The sequence below is a fragment of the Hippocampus bargibanti genome, linkage group LG17 (genome assembly GCF_051943395.1).
Source record: "Hippocampus bargibanti isolate YZ-2025 linkage group LG17, ASM5194339v1, whole genome shotgun sequence".
Classification (NCBI taxonomy): domain Eukaryota; kingdom Metazoa; phylum Chordata; class Actinopteri; order Syngnathiformes; family Syngnathidae; genus Hippocampus; species Hippocampus bargibanti.
In genome coordinates, this window is record NC_142750.1 from 5,623,583 (window position 1) to 5,645,127 (window position 21,545).

The following is a 21,545-nucleotide window of genomic DNA, read 5'->3' on the forward strand; positions in this document are numbered from 1 at the left end:
GAAATGGGGGAGGGTGTACAAAATGCAATGCAATACATACATAATGATTTATATAGTGCTTTAACAAAGCGCTAACACGGACAAAAGGCAAATGCTGCCCCCTCGTGGAAGTGAAAAAACATTGCCAGAGGTTTGACCAGCACTTTAGCGGCACCCCTGCAAAAAAACTAAAACAAAACCCGAACAAATTCAAGAATGGCGCTCAACGCCACACTTTTCAATTCCTGAATAAATCTGGGAATGGCTACGAATGAATTAATGGGGGAAAAAAACCCTACAAAATCTCACCTCATCAACGGAGAATAACAATCTCTCGACTTTTTCATCTCAATTTATTGCTCTCAAGTCAAAGCAAAATTCACACGAATCATAACTCGCATCTCAAGGTCCGGCCGTACCGTCACGGCTTCTATATCAAAGTCAAAGTCAGCTTTATTGTCAAATATGCTAATATGCATGACAGACAGCACAGATGAAATCATTGTCCTCTCGGACCCAGCGTGCAAGGCACTTAGAATGACTTTAACAAACATAATAAACACGAAAACGCCAATTTGATCATAGTATCAATAGCTGCGAAAATGCCAATTTGCCGGTAGAGAGAGGGGAGCCGCTGCGTGTTCACGCGCCGCCATCATGGAAAAAAAATATAGACATACAGTAAAGTCTCGTTATATCGATATCAGATATATCGATAGTCCCGGTTATATCGATACTATTTCTATGCACGCACGGAGAAAATTACATGCAAACAGGGTCGGATATATCGATAGTCCCGGTTATATCGATATTTTTTCGGACTCCCTTGAATATCGATATAACGAGACTTTACTGTAATAATAATAATATATATTTGATGTCGCTTTGCATTTCCCGCTAACACTTCCCCCAAATAGTCATGTCAGGTCACCCATTGGAAAAGTCTCCAGAAAGGCCCCTTCTTGACTTAAATGCTTTCTGTCAAGCGTCCAGTGCAGTGAGTGCTAACCCATAATCCCCCTCTTCACTTTCCGCTGCTAATCATGCAGAGCCACCAACAATAAGTGATGTTCCTTTGATTTGATCTAAATCCACTGACTCGTGCTGGTGGCTCAAATTAGGACCGCGCGCTATCTCTGGACGGCTACTTATATTTCCGCCGTTCACACATTCCGGCCCGGGCAATCCGCTTTAACTTCATCTGGTGTCAATCAAAGTCCACAGGCTGCGGCACGTGTTGGAGGAAATTGCAGGGGGGCGGGGGGGTAAACTTCCATCCGTGTGAAGTTACTGAGAACGATTAGCTTCTCAGATTTGACATTTATGATATGACTCTCATGTGCTAATAACGGCCGATAATCTGACGGCTTCGTTTGCGGCAAGACATGAAAGACTTCCGAATCCAGTTTCAAATGTTTCAATGTCTGTGGCGCTTTTTGTTTTTTCATCGTTCTAGCAGATATGTCACGTTTCTGTTTGCGACCAACAGGTGGCACTGTAGGTCCCCGCCTGCAAATGCACAGGTGTTGGTTATTTTAATCAGTGGTAGTTAAAAGGACTCCCGGTACGACCATTTTGTGTCGGGTCATTGTTATGGGTTTGTTTGCTACTTTGGACCTTATTTGTTCTGATGACTTTTTTGTTTGAGATTTTGTTCTTACCGACTTTATTTCATGCAATATGTCAAATCCCTCCCGCCTGCTTTTTTTCAGGTCCACCACCATCCAAGGTATCACTGTAGCTTATATTTCTTGGATCTTATTCCAAACATGGGTTGCCCTTTGACCCTCGCCAAGGCAACACTCTGCCTCCACCCCATTCCCAACCTTACACTCCCACCCTTATCCCGGCCGATCCCGCCTCCGCCACCCCTAACCGTGACCCACTTTGCGTATATGATGATGATGATGATGGGGGGGCGGGGGGGGGGGGGGCTTCCACCCATTGTCGAGTGCCACAAAAACGCTCTGCCCTCCTTCTCATGCTGTCCGTCGGCTTTCGCCATCTCGCATTCGCGGACGGATCGTTTGCTTTGGGGTGACGGCTGAATGGTGTGGTGTGGGGGGGGGATGTGGAGTAAGTAAGGAAGGAGTTAAGTGAGTATTATCCCGCTTTGCTTCTTCTTGCGGATCACGGAAGGCTTTTCGTGTCATGTATCGTACAGTCCAAGGCACAGATGCTGCCCCCCCCCCCCCCCCACCCCACCCGTAACATATGGAGGCACTTTTGCCTTCGGACTGCGTTAATGAGGCAACTTTGACTTTCCTACCACGCACACGTGCGCCATCCTCGTGTCTTAGAAAAGGACACGGCTCATTTCTTTTGGAATTTGATGTTTTGTTTTGGTTTTCGTGGTTGCCATTCGTTCATCGTCCCCCTTTTTTGGGGACATCAAGCTTGATGTGTAATCACCATCAATGCTGATGAGTTGAAGTTTTTGCACTCACTTGAAACGGGCGGGTAAATAGTGTTAAGAGCTGAGATGTTTATCGTCATAAGAGGCCTCTCGGAATGTTTTTTTTCTCCTTGCAGCGGGTTAACTTGATTATTTACAGTCATGTTTGGCTAACAAAGTGCATTGATGATTTCTGCACGTTATGCTATTCAGAGAAGAAAAACGTTCTAATTTACATTTTATTGAACCATAATTGAAATAGAAGCAACGTGGACGCATTTGAACGTGAACAAATTGTTGTTCCTAATAGCTTATTAAACATCATTTTGTAAAATACGCTCTGCAGGCCCAAGTCAAGTTCAAGCCGAGGCTAATGAAGCCGTTAGCCTGGCATGGACTCGTTATTGTTTTTTTTAAGAACCATTTGCACCACGTTTATTATCCGCACTGCCCCTCAGCTGCCCGTCTATTCATAACGAGAGTGCGCATATATATGTACATATATCTGCATGTAATACAGCCTGGCAGGCATTTGAAATATTTAACGAGACAAATAGTTTTGAGGCAAAAAGTTCTATTTTTTTAATACACATTTCGTGCAATAACTGTGCAATGCGAAGCATATTGTGTCACCACAGCTCCATCTCATGTATTTAATGGCCCACTGCCACTCGCAGTGCCAGGGTAAAATTTTCATGAATGTAACGTTCGTAAACCAAAAAGTTCGTAAGCCAAGGGGTTCATAAACCGAGGTATCACTGTATTTGAGTTTCATCCTTGTTACCCACCGTGTCGTCATGGTGACTCCATCCAGGATCACCTTCCTCGTCGCCACGCTGACCCCGGCGACAACCTGTTTGGGCATACCAAAGCCTGCGAGAGCAAATTGATGTTCACATAGCGATGAGAGTACCGCTGTTGCTGTTGTGTCACGTTGTTGTTCTTACTGTTGCGTTGCTGACTCACATCGCCTCAAACTTGACGCGCTGAGACAGCTTCTTTAGCCACTGACTGTCCCCAAAAGCTCACACAAATGCAAATAGGATGTGAAAGCAAAGAGCCAGGTTGTATAAAGTATTGTATTCAAAATAGCAGGCGAGCATGAATGGCTGCAGTGCCTCCTTTGGTCGGGAGGTGCTATTACACATCTGAGAATACTGTCGTTCATGTTTAACCATCCTGTTGTCCTCATTTTCTGTACACACACGAAATTGTCGTTCATGTTGCCGGCCTGCTAGCGTGTTGCGGTGCCAGGCGTAGAATTAAAATTTTAAAAATAGGGTTTGGAGGTCGTGGTTGTAAGTACGAGTGGTCGTAAGTCGAGCCGGTTGTAAGTCGGATGTTACCTGTATATATAGTACAGTAAAGTCTCGTTATATCGATATTCAAGGGAGTCCGAAAAAATATCGATATAACCGGGACTATCGATATATCCGACCCTGTTTGCATGTAATTTTCTCCGTGCGTGCATAGAAATAGTATCGATATAACCGGGACTATCGATATATCCGATATCGATATAACAAGACTTTACTGTATATATATACATGCACACACAGGCAAAATTTTATTTCTGAGAAGAAAACAGTGAGCTTGTTGGAGAATGTGTCGCAATGACTCAAGTTAAGTCACTGTTTCAAATGTGACAGTGGATAGGAAATATTTGCATAATTTAAAAATGCGGCCATTTTAAAACACATCAAAGCGCCAATTGCCTGCCATTCGATATCATCCCAAACAGTCACTTTGTGCGCAGGGGGATACGGCACATCAAAAGAGCCGTTTAACCTTTTGCGGCCTGCAGTAAAAAAAAAAGGACGATTTGGAAAGACAATGACGTACAAGTGCGGATTCTCCCTGTGTGTGAGTGCGTATGTGTGAGTGCACAACTCGCAACTTGTAGTGTGTAGCGTGGCAGTGCGAGCCGAGGGAGCGCACACGTAAACGATTCCTGACATGTTCCTTCCAGCGGCATCCCGGCCGTGTCCTTATACGGTCACGGTGATGGATGCACACGCTACTGTCGAAAACATTCTTGAAAACCATTCCCATTCCCTCACCACCTCTTTCTCTACCCGACTTGTCAGCCAGGACGTTAAGACAGAAAAGGCTTTGGCTTTTGCCTCACTCCAGAAAAGTGGTAAATTTTCTCAAACGGACAAAATTGATGTGTAATTCTTAACAATTTAGCCACAAAAAAGAGGCTTCAAGCTAATTGGAAGTTTGAAGTCAAACTAAACATCAAACAAAAAAGCTTTGTGTATTTAGAAGCCTTGGAGCAATGAATATTTGAACGCTAACGGTGGAGCAACACATGTAAACAGATAATCTAACACAATCTACCGGGAAATATTCTTCCTCTATGAAAAGTGACTCATATTAACTCATTCACTGCGAGACGTGTAAAAATGTGTCCACTCCAGTGCCAGGGTTTTTGTCATTGGCGCTCGAATTCCAGGACCCACAGAATATTGAGTTTTAGCAACAGATAATCTAACACATTATACAGGGATGTATTCTTCCTCTGTCTGCCCCGCCCACAGTTGCACAGGTGTTGGTCGTCTTCATCAGTGACAGTCAAAAGGACTCCCGGCACGACCATTCGGTGTCGGGTCATTGTACTTTGAATGTGTTTGTTACACCCTGTCAGGTTTGTTTCATCTTGGCAGATTTTTACTCATGATTTTCTTTGATACTTTGTACCTTTCTCTTCAGATGACTTTGATGTTTTAGATTTTGGTCCTGCTGACTTTATTTTAATGCAATTTGTCAAATACATCCTGCTGCTTCCTCCTGCCTGCTTTTTTGGGATCCACAACCATCACCACCTTGCAAACCGTGACAGCGTATACATCATATCCTTGTGTCGCGTCTCAATGTAACCAACACATTATCCTCGTGTAGTGAGCAGGTGTGTTTGTTTGTATTGTTCAATCACGATAAAAAAGCAGACAGTGATTACATTGATTATAATAATAATAATTATCAACATCGCAGGGATAATACTAGTGGGCCTCAATCGGCAGTACATATGCACCTAAAAGCTAGCAACCACTCATTTGACGACAATGAGGTTAAAATCTTAGCGAAAGAACATAAATGGCTTGAAAGGGGAGTAAAAGAAGCGATGTTCATAAAACAGATAAATCTGTCACTATACCGCTATGGTGGTGTGAGGTTCAATTTGGATTGTTCGTACAACAGCCTGCTCTAGGCAACATTGGATTAGCAATGCTGAAGAGGTGATACCAGAGCAAAGAGGGCAATCAGGCCAGTCGTTAGTCAGGAGCAATCAGTGGAGCCCTCTGCTCCCCGCAACCTGAGAGCAGGGACCTATCATAGCAGAGTCAGGCACCGCCACGTCTGGACGGTAGGGATATATATAGGGCCGAAACTACCAGTTAGACTGTAGTTTGCTGACGAAGTTTCTTGGATAAGAAGCAAAACGTCCGACACCTTCAAAGAAGTATAGATGACAGCTGAAGAAACCTTTTCATCGATGGACCACTCCTGTACGACTGAGAGCTTTAAAAGACGTATTGATTATAATGGGAAACGTTTCGGTTTTCAACCAAATAGGTTTCTGGAACGGATTATGGTTGAAAACCATGGTTTGACTGTAATTTAATAAATTCGTAAATGGCAGCGAATGAGTTAAACAACCTTAGCGAACCACTCAAATTTGCGCTATGAAACAAAATGATGTGCAACCATTTTAGCGGTCTGCAGTCAAATTCTATCTGAGGCTTTGAACCTTTGTAAGCAGTGACTGGTGTATTTCCTACTTGAATGCTTCGCGAAGCTACCAATTTGCTGGCAAAAGATGACAGCCCCCCCCCCCCCCCTTTTTTTTTTTAATCCCCGCCACTATTCAACTACGATTTTCCTTACCACTGCCATTAGCAATAAACCGTATCCTCTACGGGAGAAAGAAAACTCTTGCACCGCTGTCATATTTCGCTCACCCGCTGTTTGCGTTTCGATGCAAGTTTGACGGTTTGTATCCGACAACTGCTGACGCGGCTGCTTCGGTTCGGAGAATCCCCGAAAACTGTGAAATAATCCACGTCGTCAACGCATCCCGTTCTTTCCAGACTTCGCTTGGCAATAGCGCAACGTGGCAAAATGACATTTACCTCGCAAACTAATACAGAAGACGGCTCGCTAAGAGGATTTATTGCTTCCAAAAAAAATAAATAAATGCATTTAAAAAAAAAAAGATAGAACGTGTGAGTGCGCACGTGTGTGTTTGGGGCCTCGGAAATTCCCGATTTGGATTATTTCCTTTCCTCCTTGGCGCTGCTTTTATTTATTTATTTATTTTATTTTAATAGCAATATCCTCTTTCCAGCAGTGTTTAATTCCTTTAAGAGGCGACTTGACAGCAGCCTCAAAATGACACAGAGCTTTTCGCTGCATCCTGTTTATGCTAGAAGGAGCAACAGATCCCATAAAGGTTTCACGTTGGGGGTGGTGGGGCGTGTTTAATGATAGAATTATGACTTCACCTCTAAAAACGTCTTAAACCAGGCAGAGACAAACTTATTTTCAGCACTGGACATGTTGTGTTTAAGGTTTTTCAGAGTGCTAGTATGGCGACGTAACATTTTTATAACGTAAAACTGCTGCTAAAATGGCAATCTAAATTTGTAGCAATGTAGCATCGATTAAAAATACTTTTTTGACTCGGAACGAATGGAATAATATAGGTTGTTTTGTCTTTTCTCTTCCGATTGAATGTATCTAGCTATCTATTTACCTTTCTGGCTATCTCGCTACCTATTTATTTGCTATCTATTAGCTGGCTAGCTATCTATTAGCTAGCTGAGCCAAAGATAGTGACTGTGGGCACCAGGTAGCAAGCACCTCCATCTACAACATTAGTAGCCTATTCTAAAAAAATGATTGGGCACCATCAATGTCAACAATCATGGCTATCTATTAGCTAGCTATCTGTTGGCTATCTATTAGCTAGCTAGCTAACTTTCTATCCATTTGAGTTACTTCCGAGTTGAGTGAACGCTGGCGCATGTGGCGGCCGCTGCTCATCCACAGAAAAACTGATCCTGTGACTGTAAAGTGACCTTGAGAGTTATGAAAGGCGCCTATAACTGCAATGTATTATTATTTTTCTAGTGGGCCAAAGAAAATACTCTGACAAGCCTGATTTGGCCCACGAGCTTTGAGTTTGAAACATGCGTCTCAACCACATTGAAAATATTCAAATTACTGCTGTGTTTGAGTTGTTTTAGCCGCAATGCTAACCGCAGTTTCTGTGGCTTCAAGCGGCACTGACAGCTTTCGCGCTAGGTTAGCGCTAGCATTAGCGCTAGTTTGATTTCTCAGAGCCATGTATTTTGTTTAGAACTTGTTGACTCTAGTGGGCCAAAAAAATATACTCCGCCGAGCCCGGGGTTTGAATTGGACACCTGCGTCTCTAACAAAGTGAAAATATTCAAATTGCTGCTGAAAAATGCGTTTCAGTCGCAGCGTAGTTTTGGCCGCGAAGCTAACCGCAGCTTTCGCATTAGGTTAGCGCTAGCATTAGCACTAGCTTGATTTCTCACAGCCGCATGTTTGTTTACATGTGCAAATGGAGAGTGAGGTTACAGAATGTAAAATGCTACAGAGTGTCTTCATTGGTCTTCTTTTGTGTACCTCCATCCAATGTAGCAGCAATGAAAATCGATTATGTTGACTCTAGCAGGGTATAGGAAATACTCTGCAGAGCCTGATTTGGCCCCTGGGCTTTAAATTAGACACCTGCATTTCAACCGAAGTGAAAATATTGAAATTACTATTGTAAAATGTGTTTCAGTTGTTTTAGCTGCGATGCTAACCGCATTTTCTGTGGCTTTGAGCAGCCCTGACAGCTTTCGCCTTGGGTTAGCGCTAGCATTAGCGCTATCTATATTGCTCATAGTCGCGTGTTTGTTTACTTGTGTAAACAGAGAGTGAAATTACAGAATGTGAAATGCTACAAAGAGTGTCCTCATTGGTCCTGATTTGTGTCCCCCTTCCCCATTCCAGAGTCTGTGAACAGGTGAGAGAGGGACACTGTCTGCCCCACTGTCCAGCGACACCATGAGCTGGAGCTTCCTCACGCGGCTGCTGGAGGAGATCCACAACCACTCCACCTTCGTGGGGAAGCTGTGGCTCACCGTGCTCATCGTCTTCCGGATCGTCCTCACGGCCGTCGGCGGGGAGTCGATCTACTACGACGAGCAGAGCAAGTTTGTGTGCAACTCGGGGCAGCCAGGCTGCGAGAACGTCTGCTACGACGCCTTCGCTCCGCTCTCGCACGTTCGTTTCTGGGTCTTCCAGATCATCCTGGTGGCGATGCCGTCGCTCATGTACATGGGCTACGCCGTCAATAAGATCGCCCGGCTGGATGAAGCCAAGGGAGGAGCCGGCGCCGCCGCCGTCAGAACCACCGGGGGAGGGGGTTACACCCACAGGAAGCCCCGGAAAATCTGCTTCGGGGCGCGACAGCACCGCGGTATCGAGGAGACGGAGGAGGATCGCGAGGACGATCCCATGATCTACGAGGTCCCGGAGATGGAGCCTCCCAAAAGGCCTCGCGATCCGTTGCAACCTACCCCAAGACCCAAAATCCGACACGACGGTCGCACGCGAATTCGGGACGAGGGGCTGATGCGGGTTTACGTTCTGCAACTGGTAAGCCGCACGGTGCTGGAGGCGGGTTTCCTCACGGGTCAGTATTTGCTGTACGGCTTCCGCGTGATGCCCGTCTTCGTTTGTTCGGGGAAGCCTTGCCCGCATAGCGTGGACTGCTTCGTGTCCCGCCCCACGGAGAAAACCATTTTCCTGCGAATCATGTACGGCGTCACCGTCCTATGCCTGACGCTCAACGTCTGGGAGATGCTCCACTTGGGCATCGGCTCCATCTGCGACATTCTACGCCGGCGCCGCTGCCCGCCGCCGGACGACGAGTACCAGCTGGGCTTGCTGGGTACCAACGTGGGCGGCGAGGGCTCGGTCGGCGGCGCCGGACCGGAGGCGGGATCCGAAGGCGACGCCGGAGGCGACGGACCGGCCGATTACGTCGGCTACCCTTTCTCCTGGAACACCCCGTCCGCGCCGCCCGGCTACAACATCGTGGTGAAACCGGAGCAGATGCCCTACACCGACCTGAGTAACGCCAAGATGGCTTGCAAGCAGAATCGGGCAAACATCGCCCAGGAAGAGCAGCAGCAATTCGGTAGCAACGAAGACAACTTCCCTACTGGGGGGGAGGCCCGGGTGGCCATCAACAAGGACATGATCCAGCAGGCCCACGACCAACTGGAGGCCGCCATTCAGGCCTACAGTCAGCAGCACCGCGCCGAGGAGCAGCTCGCCGACAGCCAGGACGACAAACCCCAGAGCAACATTATCCAGACTCAAGCTCACAAAGAACGCAAGCACAGATTCAAGCACGGCAAAGGGGGCGGGAGCAGCGGCGGGGGCAGCAGTAGCAGCAGCAGCAAATCAGGGGAGGGAAAACCCTCGGTATGGATTTAACCACCATGCGTATGCAGTGTCCAGACTCCAGTCAAAACCACTAGTGCCTTACGCGGGTGTTTCCAAACCTTTTGGGGACTTTCAGGGGACACGTATTTTTCCGGGGGGTCCTTTGAAGGGGTGTCGGCCTGATCATGAGGCCTGCAACACTGGTTAACTCATTCACTGCCATTCCCGAATTCATTCGGGAATTGAAAATATGACGTGGACAGAGCGCCATTCCCAAATTTGTTCTGGGTTTTGTCTTTTTTTTTGTTTTTTTTTAACAGGGAGTGCAGATAAAGCGCTGGTCAGACCTCTGGCAATGTTTTTTCCTTTCCACAAGGAAGCAGCATTTGCCTTTTATCAATGTTAGCACTTCATTCCATCTTCAGCTGTTGTTAAAGCGCTATCTAAATCAAGATGTATTGTTTTGTATTTTGTACAGCCGCCCCCATTTCAAGCTCAGATAACTCCAACCCCATATAACTTAGGAATTAACTCTTTTTTCTGATGAAAAAAGACAAACAGTTTTTACGCTGAATTGAATGTTCATAAAAATAATAATACATTTCATTTGCAAGCGCCTTTCAAAGTGACTTTACAGTCACATGATACATTTTTTTTCGGTGGGTGAGCAGCGGCAGCCACACGCGCCATCGTTCACTCAACCCAAAAGTAACGCAAATAGATAGAAAGCTAGCTCGCTAGCTAATCGATAGCTAGATAGCTGATATGTTTCATGACTCAAATAGCTATATATATATCTATATATATATCTATAGCTATTGAGATAGCTATGTAGTCCTAAAACTCAACATTCTCTGGGTCCTGCAATTTGAGTGAAAATGACAAAAACCCTGGCACTGTAGTAGGCACATTTTGCACATGTCTGGCAGTGAATGAGCTAATTACAAAATATTTTCAACAACAACAAAAATGCTTTGAGAACTATTGGTGTTTGAAAACAAAATGTAGGTTTTCTCCAGGTACTCTGGTTTCCGCTGATGGGTACATCCCAAAAACATCCATAGGAGTATGATTGGCCGCTCCAAAGTATCACTAAGTGTGAATGTGAATAGTTTAAGGGTCTGCCCTGCGATTGGCTGGTAAACAATGCAGGGTATCTAACCTCCTACCCGAAGACGGCTGGAATAGATGCCAGCACACCCGCATACCTCACGGGGATAAGCGGATTAGAAAATGGATGGATATGGATATTCCTTTAATGTATTCAAGACTTAATCCATTCACTGACTATAGATGAGTAGCAATGGTGTTCAAATGTATTCCACCGCTGACCTCGTAGTTCTGTTTAAATCGTGATGGGATCATGAGTGGGTCTGGAGGAAAAAAAAAAGTGTCCCCTAGAGCCAAAAAGTTTGAAAACTCCTGCCTTTGAGAAATCCTACGAGCTGGACAAACCTTTTATTGTGTATAAGACGATGCAGCTTGTCTGGGCTATTATTGTCAAATGTGTCTCATTCCCTAATGCTTGTCCTTGTTACCTGTCATTTGGAATGGAAGAGGGTCAATTGTCGAACACAATCCGGATCCTAGCCTGATTTGAATCGCAATGACGCCATGTTAAAAATGAAAAGAAACAAAATGCCAGTACAGTGATACCTCAGTTTACGAACGTTAAATGTATGAAAATTTGACCTTGGCATAAGAACTATTTTTCGGGATACACACGGAGCTGCCACAATGAGTGACGTGTCGTTCGCGAACGAACCAGTTCTAACAAGAAAATGGCAGCCGGCTTGTTTTGGTCCTCTATTCCCCGCCCCCAGTCGTCGGTTAAAGCCACGTGATTGGTCAAGATCACAGCAGTGAGGGGAGGTGGTTTAAACATTTAAGAGACAGGCAGACGACAGAGAGTGACAAAATGGATAGAAAACAGTGAAATTTGGACTCGTTTCAACTTTGATAGTTCAAAGGCAGTGTGTAGACTGCAAGGTTAAAATTCCCATCTATCAGGCCCCACAAATAACCAGCACAAGCCATATGTACACTTGATGCAAAAAGCTAGCAACCCAGCTAAACAGAACACAATTGATGAGGAACGAGATAAAATTATCGCAGGGAAACCACCTACAAGGGATCATTCTTCAAGATGATGAAAGAAGAAGGCTACGTTCCTCATCAAGTGTTTAATGCTAATGATGAAACCGGCCACTCCATTCCATCACGCCATCAACGACCATCACAAAGGCAAATAAAACGACTTTATTATACAGTACAGTTTATTTCTCTCATTATAATACCATAGCACATTTATTATACATAAAATAAGGTATATTTTGTGTAGTTTTAAGGCTTATTTCGTTGAAAATTGTGTTTTATGGGGACCTGGGAATGGATTATTCTCATTTAAATGGTTTCCTATGGGAAATTATATTTTGGGATACACACTTTTCACCTTACACATCTGTCTGGGAACCAATTAAGTTCGTAAGCCAAGGTATCACTGCATTTGATTTCTAAGCGCCTTTCAAAACACTTTACACTCACGGGATAACAACTTTTTTTTCCGTGGTTGAGCAGCGGCAGCCATTGACGCCAGCGTTCACTAAGTAACATACAGATGGGGAAATTAGAAGTAGTGGATCATTTTGTGGTTTCCAGTGAATATTTTTCTCGTCAAGCGAAGGAATCAACGTCTCGTGTCCCCTTTTGTGTGTTTTTGACATTTGTCTCATGTCTCAGTGCGCGTTTGTCCGATCCCAAAGGTGTCTTCCGCTTGTTTGTCCCGAAGCAACACGGCGCACATCTTCCCAGTTTCTTGTTCTCTGACGCCTGTGAACTGACTGCCCTCTGTTGGACGATGTGATTATTGCAGTCCAAGTTCGACAATTGCTTCCCGCAGCACCTGCGATGGATCCGAAGTGTTCATATTGATCCAAGCTCTTGTGAAACTCTGAGGGGTCCAAGCCATTTTTTTTTAAAAAACGAGACCAAACACTGTTTTGTGTGACTTTTTATCCGTGCCAAACGTTGGAATGCGGTGGCCATGCTTACCCCAAACGACCAACTTTTTTTTGGGTAAAAGTCACTTGTCTTTCTTTTTTCTACGGTGTCTGTTGGGATTTAAAACAACGACCACAATAACAAGCAGGTGGCTGTTTTTATTACATGGGTTTTTTACCTGCTATTTTTTTAAACCCCAACAAAGTGTACAGAAACTGTAGAACTGGGTTAACTCATTCACTGCCATTAGCAAATATATTCCGGAATTGAAAATATGACGTAGAGCGCCATTCCGGAATTTGTTCGGGTTTTGTTTTTTTCATGCTTGGGTGCTGATAAAGCAATGGCCATAGCCTCCGCTAATGTTTTTTTTTCTTTTCCACAAAAGGGCAGCATTCCCCTTTTTCCATGTTAGCGCTTTGTTCCAGCTACAGCTGTTGTTAAAGCGCGATATAAACCAATATGTATCTACAGTATTGCATTGTATTTTGGACAGCGCCCTCATTTCAAGCTCATATAACTCCAGACCCATATCATTTAGGAATTAACTCTTTTTTTCTGATGAAAGACAAGAGTCTAAGGTTTTTAACGCTGCATTGAATACGTCTGTAAGCTCTCAGTTGTACAAGGGTGGTCCATCGATGAAAAGGTTGCTTCAGCCATCATCTGTACCTCTTTGAAGGTGTCGGACGTTTCGCTTCTTATCCGATAGAACTAAAGTCAACTAAAATCCTTCACTAAATCGCCATGGTGGGGTGGGGTTCAATTAGGATCGTTCGTACAACAGTCTTTTTTGGCAACATAGGATTAGTTATGCTGATGAGGTCATACCAGAGCAAATGGGGCAATCAGGCCAGTCGTAGACCTATTACTCAGGCAGTGTTGCCGCAGAGAGTAGTCCTCTGCTCCCCCCAACCTGAGAGCAGAGACCAATCATAGCAGAGTCTGGCACTGCCACGTCTGGACAGTAGGGATATATATATATATATATATATATATATATATATATATATATATATATATATATATATATATATATATATATATATATATATATAGGGCCGAAACTACCAGCAAAAGACTAGTTTGCTGACGAAGCCTCTTGGATAAGAATAATTTGAATGACAATGACAAAAACCCTGGCATTGGCGGGACATATTTTGTCACATGTCTGGCAGTGAATGAGTTAGACTGTGTGAGTTGTATTGGTCATGGTGTTTTAAATTGTAAAATGTACAAGATAAAGGGCAGTGTATTGTTTTATCAACTCAAGTAAAAAGGAATTTATCAACCATCTGGGGCTAAAACTTCGTAAGGGACAGGGTAAAAAAAAATTACTAAAGATGACTCGCCCGAATGCCACATGGCATCAGAATGCCCCCAAACGAGCTTGTGTTTGCATAGCATCAACGCTTGGGCGAATGCAAATCAAAAGCAGTCAAGCATGAGTGGATTTCACCCGCCGAAAAAGTGAAGGCGACCGTTCAGGCCCGGTTTTCAATAGCAGTCAGTGTCAGCTAAAGATTACAATGCGGGGTTTGCAGGTGATGATTTACCGTACATCCGTTCCAAAGAAGGTGCGTTCAGGTACCCTCCGAGCTAAAAGAGCACGGATGGCAGAATTGCTTTTTTTGAATGCCTCGAATAGGCCTCAAAACCTGAAAACGCAGCAATATTTCGCGAAGGTGTGTGTGTGTTTGTATTACTAGTCTTGTGAGGACCACTAACATTTTATACCATACGTAGTGAGGACATTTTTGACAAGTGAGGACCTTTTGGCCGGTCCTCACCGGTTTTTCATTCTAAAGGGTTCGAGAGAGTCTATATATGCATCTGTTAAAGTTTCAGAAGGGTCCTCACAAATTCACCCCAAATGATTTTTTTTTTTTGGTGTGTATTTTCTTTTTTTGACGAATGGTTCAAATTTGGAGGTGTGTCAAAGTTGAGGTCCGGAGGCCAATTCTGGCCCACCACATCATTTTATTCGGCCCATGTAACCAAATTAAACTTGTGAAATTCCATCATGCTTACTAAAGTCCGAACCAAAATTTGAAATTGGCATATTTAAACCACAATATGAGTCATTATTCTTGACTCCAGATTTGAAAACTAGTTATTCATTAATTTATTGTGCATTCTGTGTGTAATATGTGTAAGAGATGCAACATTGTAATGGTTTCCCCGAATTCATATCGTCACTCGAAAGGAAACCGTAACTAAAATGTGGCCCGTGGCAAAAAAAAAAGTTTGACACCCCTGATCGAAAGACTCCAGTGGTGTGCAGATGAAGGGGGGCGATATGGGGTGACGGCCCCCTACCGTCCACCGACGTTTCATCACTGTTGTCTCCCTCATACCTTCACTTGTGGGACCAAGTTTAATAATTCCTCAGTGACCAGCATCAAGCTGCATGCATTCCCATCGCTAAATCTATTGATAGCGCTCTATCTACTCAAGCATGTGATATTTCAGGTCCCGCATCTGTCGCTATCTACGGTAGCGAACAAGTACGCAAAACAGATTATCATTTTATCCAGACACAAGAGGCGCCAAGCAATATTTAAAAAAAAAAAAAGAAAAAAAACACAAGCCCACACTGATCTTGTGGATTTTTTTTTTTTTTTTTTACATTTGGAGGAAATCCTGTCACAGAAGCAGGTGTCAGTCAAACAATGTTATGTGGCCAAGCTGCATTCTTTTGCTTCCGTGACAAAGAAACAAAACAAAAAAGAAAAAGAAAGTCTTTGTTCCAAAATGTGTTTTTCCTATGCCTTTAAAAATACATGTTACTCAAGTTACTTGCCAAGTTTTTTATATACTATATATATTCTGTAATGGGTATATTTGAGATGCATGTTAAAAAGACTTATTTTTTTAAGAAAAATAAATGGAAAACACCAAAGAATACAAGTGTTAAGCTAGTTTTGTTATATTACGGTGATGATTGCTGTATTTGAAGATGAAAAACTAGAAATAATAATATTAATACTGTAATAATAATAATAATACATTGTATTTATAAGCGCCTTTCATAACTCTCAAGGTCACTTTACAGTCAAGGGATATTTTTTTCTGTGGGTGAGCAGCGGCAGCTCCACGTGCTAGCATTCACTCAACCCGGAAGTAACTGAAATAGTTGGAAAGCTAGCTAGTGTTAGGTTACCAAAAATTGTTAGGTTAAAATATTGCAGGCTAATAGCATAGCTCATAGATGGCTAATAGCTCGTTAGCTAGAGAGCTAGCTAGTTGTGTTAAGTTCATTCTGTCTCCTTGTCTGTTACAAATCAGCTTGATAGCTATATATAGCTTGCTAGATAGCAAATAGCTAGCTGGATATGTATCATCTGCGCCCTGTTGAGGAGAGGAGAAAGTGTTGGAAATTTGTGAACTTATCATTACACTTGTATGATGCTTCTTCTTCTTTTCCTTTCGGCTTTTCCCTTCAAGGGGCCGCCACAGCAAATCAGTGTCCTCCATCTTTAGAGGTTTGATCCGCATGTTTTTTTGGCCAAGCTTTTACGTCGGATGCCCTTCCTGACGCAACCCTCTGTATTTATCCGGGCTTGGGACCGGCACAAGAAGATAGCCAGCTAGACACTAGCCTGGAATAACTCAAATAGATAGAAAGTGGCTGGCTAATGGATAACTAATAGATAGCTAGCGAGATATATAGCTCATAGATAGCATATAGAAAGCAAATAGATAGCTAGTTAGGTAGCCAGCTAGATAGCTAATAGATAGCTTAGTGATTCTGATTCAGATAGCTTAGTGAGGTAGCCAGCTAGATAGCTAGTTAGTAAATAGATATGTAGCAAGGTAGCCAGCTAGAGAGCGCTCTAGATAGCGAGATTAGCTAGCCAATAAATAACTAACAGAAAACCAGCTCGAGAGCTAGCTAGCTAGCTAATAGATAGCTAGCTAGATAGCCAGCTAGATGTCGAGATTAGCTTGCCAATAAATAACTAATAGATAGCTAGATAGCAGCAAGATTAGCCAATAAATAACTAACATGTTTAGGAATGTTAATTCCGCATTGTCAAAAGAGGAGTTTTATTCACCCCAGTTAAAGGACAACCGACATAATTTTTTTTTGTTTCCTAACTGATGTCAGGAAAAGCGTTTTATAGCATCACAAATACCCAAAACACGCAAGCTGATATTTTCAGTCAAATGCTAAACACCAATAAAAATGAGTTAAAGTGTCCCAAAACGACTTCAAAATGACCTCGGAGATGCTGAGTTTCAGAAGGTCCCGCCCCTTTGTTTGTGATGTCACGCCAGGATGTCTTGCTTTGCTCTCGAATCAAAACTACAGCTTCAGATTTGCAGAAGCTGCTTTCTTGTTACTCATCCAGTTATGAATATGATTCACGTTCGTAAACTGAAAGGTTCGTAAGCCAAGGGGTTCCTAAACCGAGGTATCACTGTAATGTTGAAAAAGATAACTTTCAAATACTTCTGTTTCTGTTCAAAAAAAGAGTTCAACATTTGTGATAAAAAAATAAAAATGTACGTTTTGGGAAGAGAATTACTTTCCCCCCCCCAAAAAAAAAAAAAATCCACACTCAAATTGGATGACGCGCAGTAATAAATAATCCCCCCCCAAAAGTCTTGAGTGTTTAGTTTAGTTTTTCCTTTTACTGGCTGAGCAATCCCCAAGGTGAAGCTTGAGCACTCCTTCGCTATGCAGCTTGAGCAGCAGGTCAAACTCTACCGGCATGGTGTGAAACCTGATGTTGACCTTCCTGTCATCGTAGTAATGATTGGTCAGCGCGTACAGTCCGTGTGGGTGGTGGGTGAAGGGCCAGAAGCCGTACAGGTGGACGTTGGAGCACAGCTCCAAAGCCAAACTGGCCATCATGATGCCCGTGCTGAGCCGGCGGGATTTGAGTCCTCTGATGTTCCAGAAATCGGAAAGATTGCGCAAGTAGTCCGGGTTGGAGAAGACTGGGTGAGTCGTGCTAGCGAAATCTTCCATGGTGTAAGCCGCCCGCATTGATAGCGCCGTGTTGAAACCGAAGCTGAAGGCTGGAAGGAGGATTAGGGCCTTCCCGTAGGATTGGAGTCTCTCCGCAAAACTCCGTCGCCGTCCCATCAGTGAGTCGTATCTGGGGGAGGTAGGACCAACCGGGGGGACGAATTAGAACTCTTCAAAATGACTGGAGTTGCTTACGTACGAAAAAGGATGAGGGACAGTGAAGAAAACAATAAGGTTGGCAAGATTCTCACTTTAATCTCAGAATTCTGAGATTAAAGTCAGAATTCTGAGATTAACGTGAGAATATTGCCAACCTTGTTTTTTTTCTTAAGTGACACTAATCCTCTTTCGTATTGATGAACTGAGTTTTCAAACTCCAATTAATTGGTGCTTGCTAGCTAGCGAACTAGGTCGCTTGCGGGCAAGTTCGCCTGCTAACCCGGTCGCCTGTTAGCTAGCTCGCGACCTAGCTAGCTCGCTGACAAATACAGAAGATTTAATTTGGCTGACAATTGATAAGTTTAAACACTAACACACTAACAACGGCTAACTTGGTTTTAAACTTATATACAGAGACACCTCGGTTTACGAACCCCTTGGCTTACGAACTTTTATGTTTATGAACGTTAAATTTAAGAAAATTTTACTTTGGCATATGAACTTTTTTCGGGTTACACACGGAGCTGCCTCAATGAGTGATGTGTCGTTCGTGAACTAGCCCGTTCTTATAACAACAAAATGGCAGCCGACTGTTTTTGTCCTCTATTCCCCGCCCCCAGTCTTTGGTTAAAGCCACATGATTGGTCAATAACGCAGCAGTGATGGGGGGGGGTGGTTTAAACATTAAAGAGACAGTCAGACGACAGTGAGAGTTTCAACTTTGATTGTTCAAAGGCAGAGTGTAAATTGCAAGGTTTAAATATCCCATCAATCAGGCTCCACAAACAACCCGCGCAAGCCATTTGTACACTTGATGCAAAAAGCTATCGACCCAGATAAACAGAACACAATTGATGAGGAACGAGATAAAATTATCACAGAGAAAGCACCTATAAGGGATCATTCCTCAAGATGTGAAAGAAGGTTACGTTCCTCATCAAGTGTGTCATGCTGATGAAACCGGCCACTCCATTCCATCAAGCTATCGACCATCAAAAAGGTAAATAAAACCACTTTATTATACAGTACAGTTTATTTCTTTAATTTTAATACCATTGCACATTTATTATACATAAAATAAGGTATATTTTGTGTAGTTTTAAGGCTTAGAAAATTAGAAAGTAGAAAATTATGTTTTATGGGGACCTGGGAACGAATTATTCTCATTTTAATGGTTTCCTATCGGAAAGTTCGAAAGCCAAGGTACCACGGTCCTAAGATTTACGGTCTGGTGGGTGTGTCATGATGATGTGTTGCCATACTTACTTTTCCTTGATGATGCTGGGGTTGGACGTAACGAGGTCCGTCCGGACGCCGACGTGTTCGCTGTACTCATCGCTCAAAGGTGGTAGATTGCACCTGATTACGAACTGAGCGGAGTCGATAGTTTTCCCACAGCCGCTGTCCATCAGGATGCCTCCATTGCCGACCACGGCGCACGTGTCGAACGACCTGTTGCCAAACGGATGATCCTGAAAGTTGACACGAGTGAAGGTAAGGGTGGAGTGAATTCATGTTAAAATCCAGTATAGGTTATTTAGCAATTCACAAATGCTTGCAGTGTGCTTATTACCTTGATGAAGATTTTAAAAATGTCCGGCGTCACCTGTAGGATCCTGCGCTTTTCTCCATCGTATTGAATCTTAGTTCCCACGGGCGTGTTGGCCTGTGTGACGATGGCCCTCTCATAACCACGACAGGAGCGACTGAGATTGTACCTGCGAAACCGGAAAAAAAAAAACGTTTTTCCTCACATTAGCTTGTGATGCTAGTCGTTAGCTTTGTTTGTGTGCACGACTCATGGGGTGTTTCTACAAGCCGCCAGTTTGCCTTACGTAAATGCTCGGTGGTTCGACACGTTTTTCATCCAGTTTTCAGGGTAACGCTTCATCACGTTGTCAATCACTTCCCTGCGACAAAGGACGGACACGAAGGCCACAAATAAAGTTGACTGGGGGGGGAAAAAAAAAAAACAAATAAAACTGAATGGCGGCGTGGATTGAGGGGCCACTTGTGCAAGCTCACTTACTCACCTACAGCCTTTACAAAAGCCAGAGGGCTCAGGGGCATTTTTCTTTAAAGGGGGCACTTTGTAGGCACTCACTGCACTGTGGAAACACAAAATAGTTATTTCTTCTTGTGATGTATTTGAATACAAATATTATGACCAGTACTTGTAATAAGAATCTTCCTTTTGCTCCTCATCTGCTACACTACAGTACAGTGATACCTTGGCTTACGAACTTAATTGGTTCCCAGACAGTGTGTAAGGCGAAAAGTATGTATCCCCAAAATTAATTTCCCAAAATTATTTTGCTTTTCGTTTTTGTGTGTCACTGGATGGATGGAACAATTCTATCAAAGGCAAAATAACCGCCTATTCCCCTTTAAGCACTATTTATTGTACTTCAGGATGTACTCAAAATGGATTCTAAAAGCATTTGAGTAAACATTCATTGTGTCACTGCATTTTTTTGTTATTATTTTGCTCATGTTTTACGTACATCAACTCCGGCAAATCTGCTTTCGGCCACTTCGCAATACGCTCTGTAAACAGTCACTGTAAATAGTTAGCCTATTGTGGGAAGTATACTACAATGATATCAGGTTCTCACTACCTGCATCTGAGCTGTGCAAAATGTAGTTTGTGTTTGGTATTTTTTCTACGAATTCACATCCAGCATATTTCTTTTGTGACATAGATTATTTGGTGAATTTTCCAAAGTGCATTCAAAAAGCTGTTATATGTGAGGGCATTCAGGTTACAAAATATGGCAGAAGGTTGAGGGGAAAAATCTGGATGTTCCAATAACTTTTTCCAGTAAAAAATATTGATGCTTGATTGAATATTAACAAAATAAGATTATGGGAAAGTGAGCAGAACGTTTTGAGGAAACAAAGTAAAAACATGAGAAAAAAAATATGTAAAATTTATGTTTGGTTAAAATCTAAAACAATAGGAAAATCAATTTTGGAGAGAAAATAAAGTTGAAATATTGACTAAGCAGGGGAAAAAAATCATTTTCCTATTAGAATAGACAGCGAATGATTCGTCATATTGTTATATTGCTGTTATATTTGACCTCTCCCCTTTTTTTCTTTCTTTAAAGCTCTACAAATATCAAAACAAGCATCTCTCCGTCAAAATCCGGAACATAATAAAAAGGAAGTGACTAGTCAACCCTGAGACAGACGTACCTCTCATCGTCAATCAAGTACCAGGTGACAGTTGACAACAAACTGCCGAAGCAAAGCAGAGCGATCATAAAGGACATGCCCGAAGCCATGCTGGCTTGCGGTCTTCCTTCCGTTTCAGCAGGTAAACGCATCGCCAAAATCACCACTTCTCGGCCCGAAGTCCATGAGCTGTCATATTTCCTACTTCAACCTCAGTCGCACCTCCCTCTGTCTCTCACCTCCAAAATTTACTCTCCTCATATTTAACCCCTTCATACAAACTTACAAAAAAAAATATGGATCTTTATTCATATCATATCTTCAGGGCCGTCGCCAAAGCGAAAAAAGCTGCCGATTCTGAAGGTCTCTACTTCTTGAAAAGAA

General features: G+C 43.2%; 2 protein-coding genes across 3 annotated transcripts in view; one reads left to right on the forward strand and one right to left on the reverse strand.

Annotated features, from left to right (window-relative positions):
- gjc1 (gap junction protein gamma 1) overlaps nucleotides 1-10,379 on the forward strand; it is a 35,458-nt gene extending 25,079 nt beyond the window's left edge. The window contains exon 2 of the mRNA XM_089018350.1: nucleotides 8,405-10,379. Within this exon, the coding sequence (XP_088874476.1) occupies nucleotides 8,459-9,898 (1,440 nt within the window). The 5' untranslated portion in view covers nucleotides 8,405-8,458 and the 3' untranslated portion in view covers nucleotides 9,899-10,379. The remainder of the gene's footprint in view (nucleotides 1-8,404) is intronic.
- Nucleotides 10,380-15,449: 5,070 nt separating this feature from the next.
- st8sia6 (ST8 alpha-N-acetyl-neuraminide alpha-2,8-sialyltransferase 6) lies at nucleotides 15,450-21,545 on the reverse strand. 2 transcript variants are annotated; one of them, XM_089018352.1, is made up of 6 exons: nucleotides 21,183-21,545; nucleotides 20,018-20,092; nucleotides 19,820-19,894; nucleotides 19,591-19,702; nucleotides 19,251-19,456; nucleotides 15,450-17,955 (listed from the first exon to the last, which is right to left on the reverse strand). In XM_089018352.1, exons 1-6 carry the CDS (start codon nucleotides 21,311-21,313, stop codon nucleotides 17,472-17,474), a joined length of 1,083 nt encoding a protein of 360 aa, XP_088874478.1. In that variant the 5' UTR covers nucleotides 21,314-21,545; the 3' UTR covers nucleotides 15,450-17,471. The 2 variants fall into 2 exon arrangements, with proteins under 2 accessions (XP_088874478.1, XP_088874477.1); XM_089018351.1 differs by having other exon boundaries at nucleotides 19,558-19,702; nucleotides 21,183-21,543.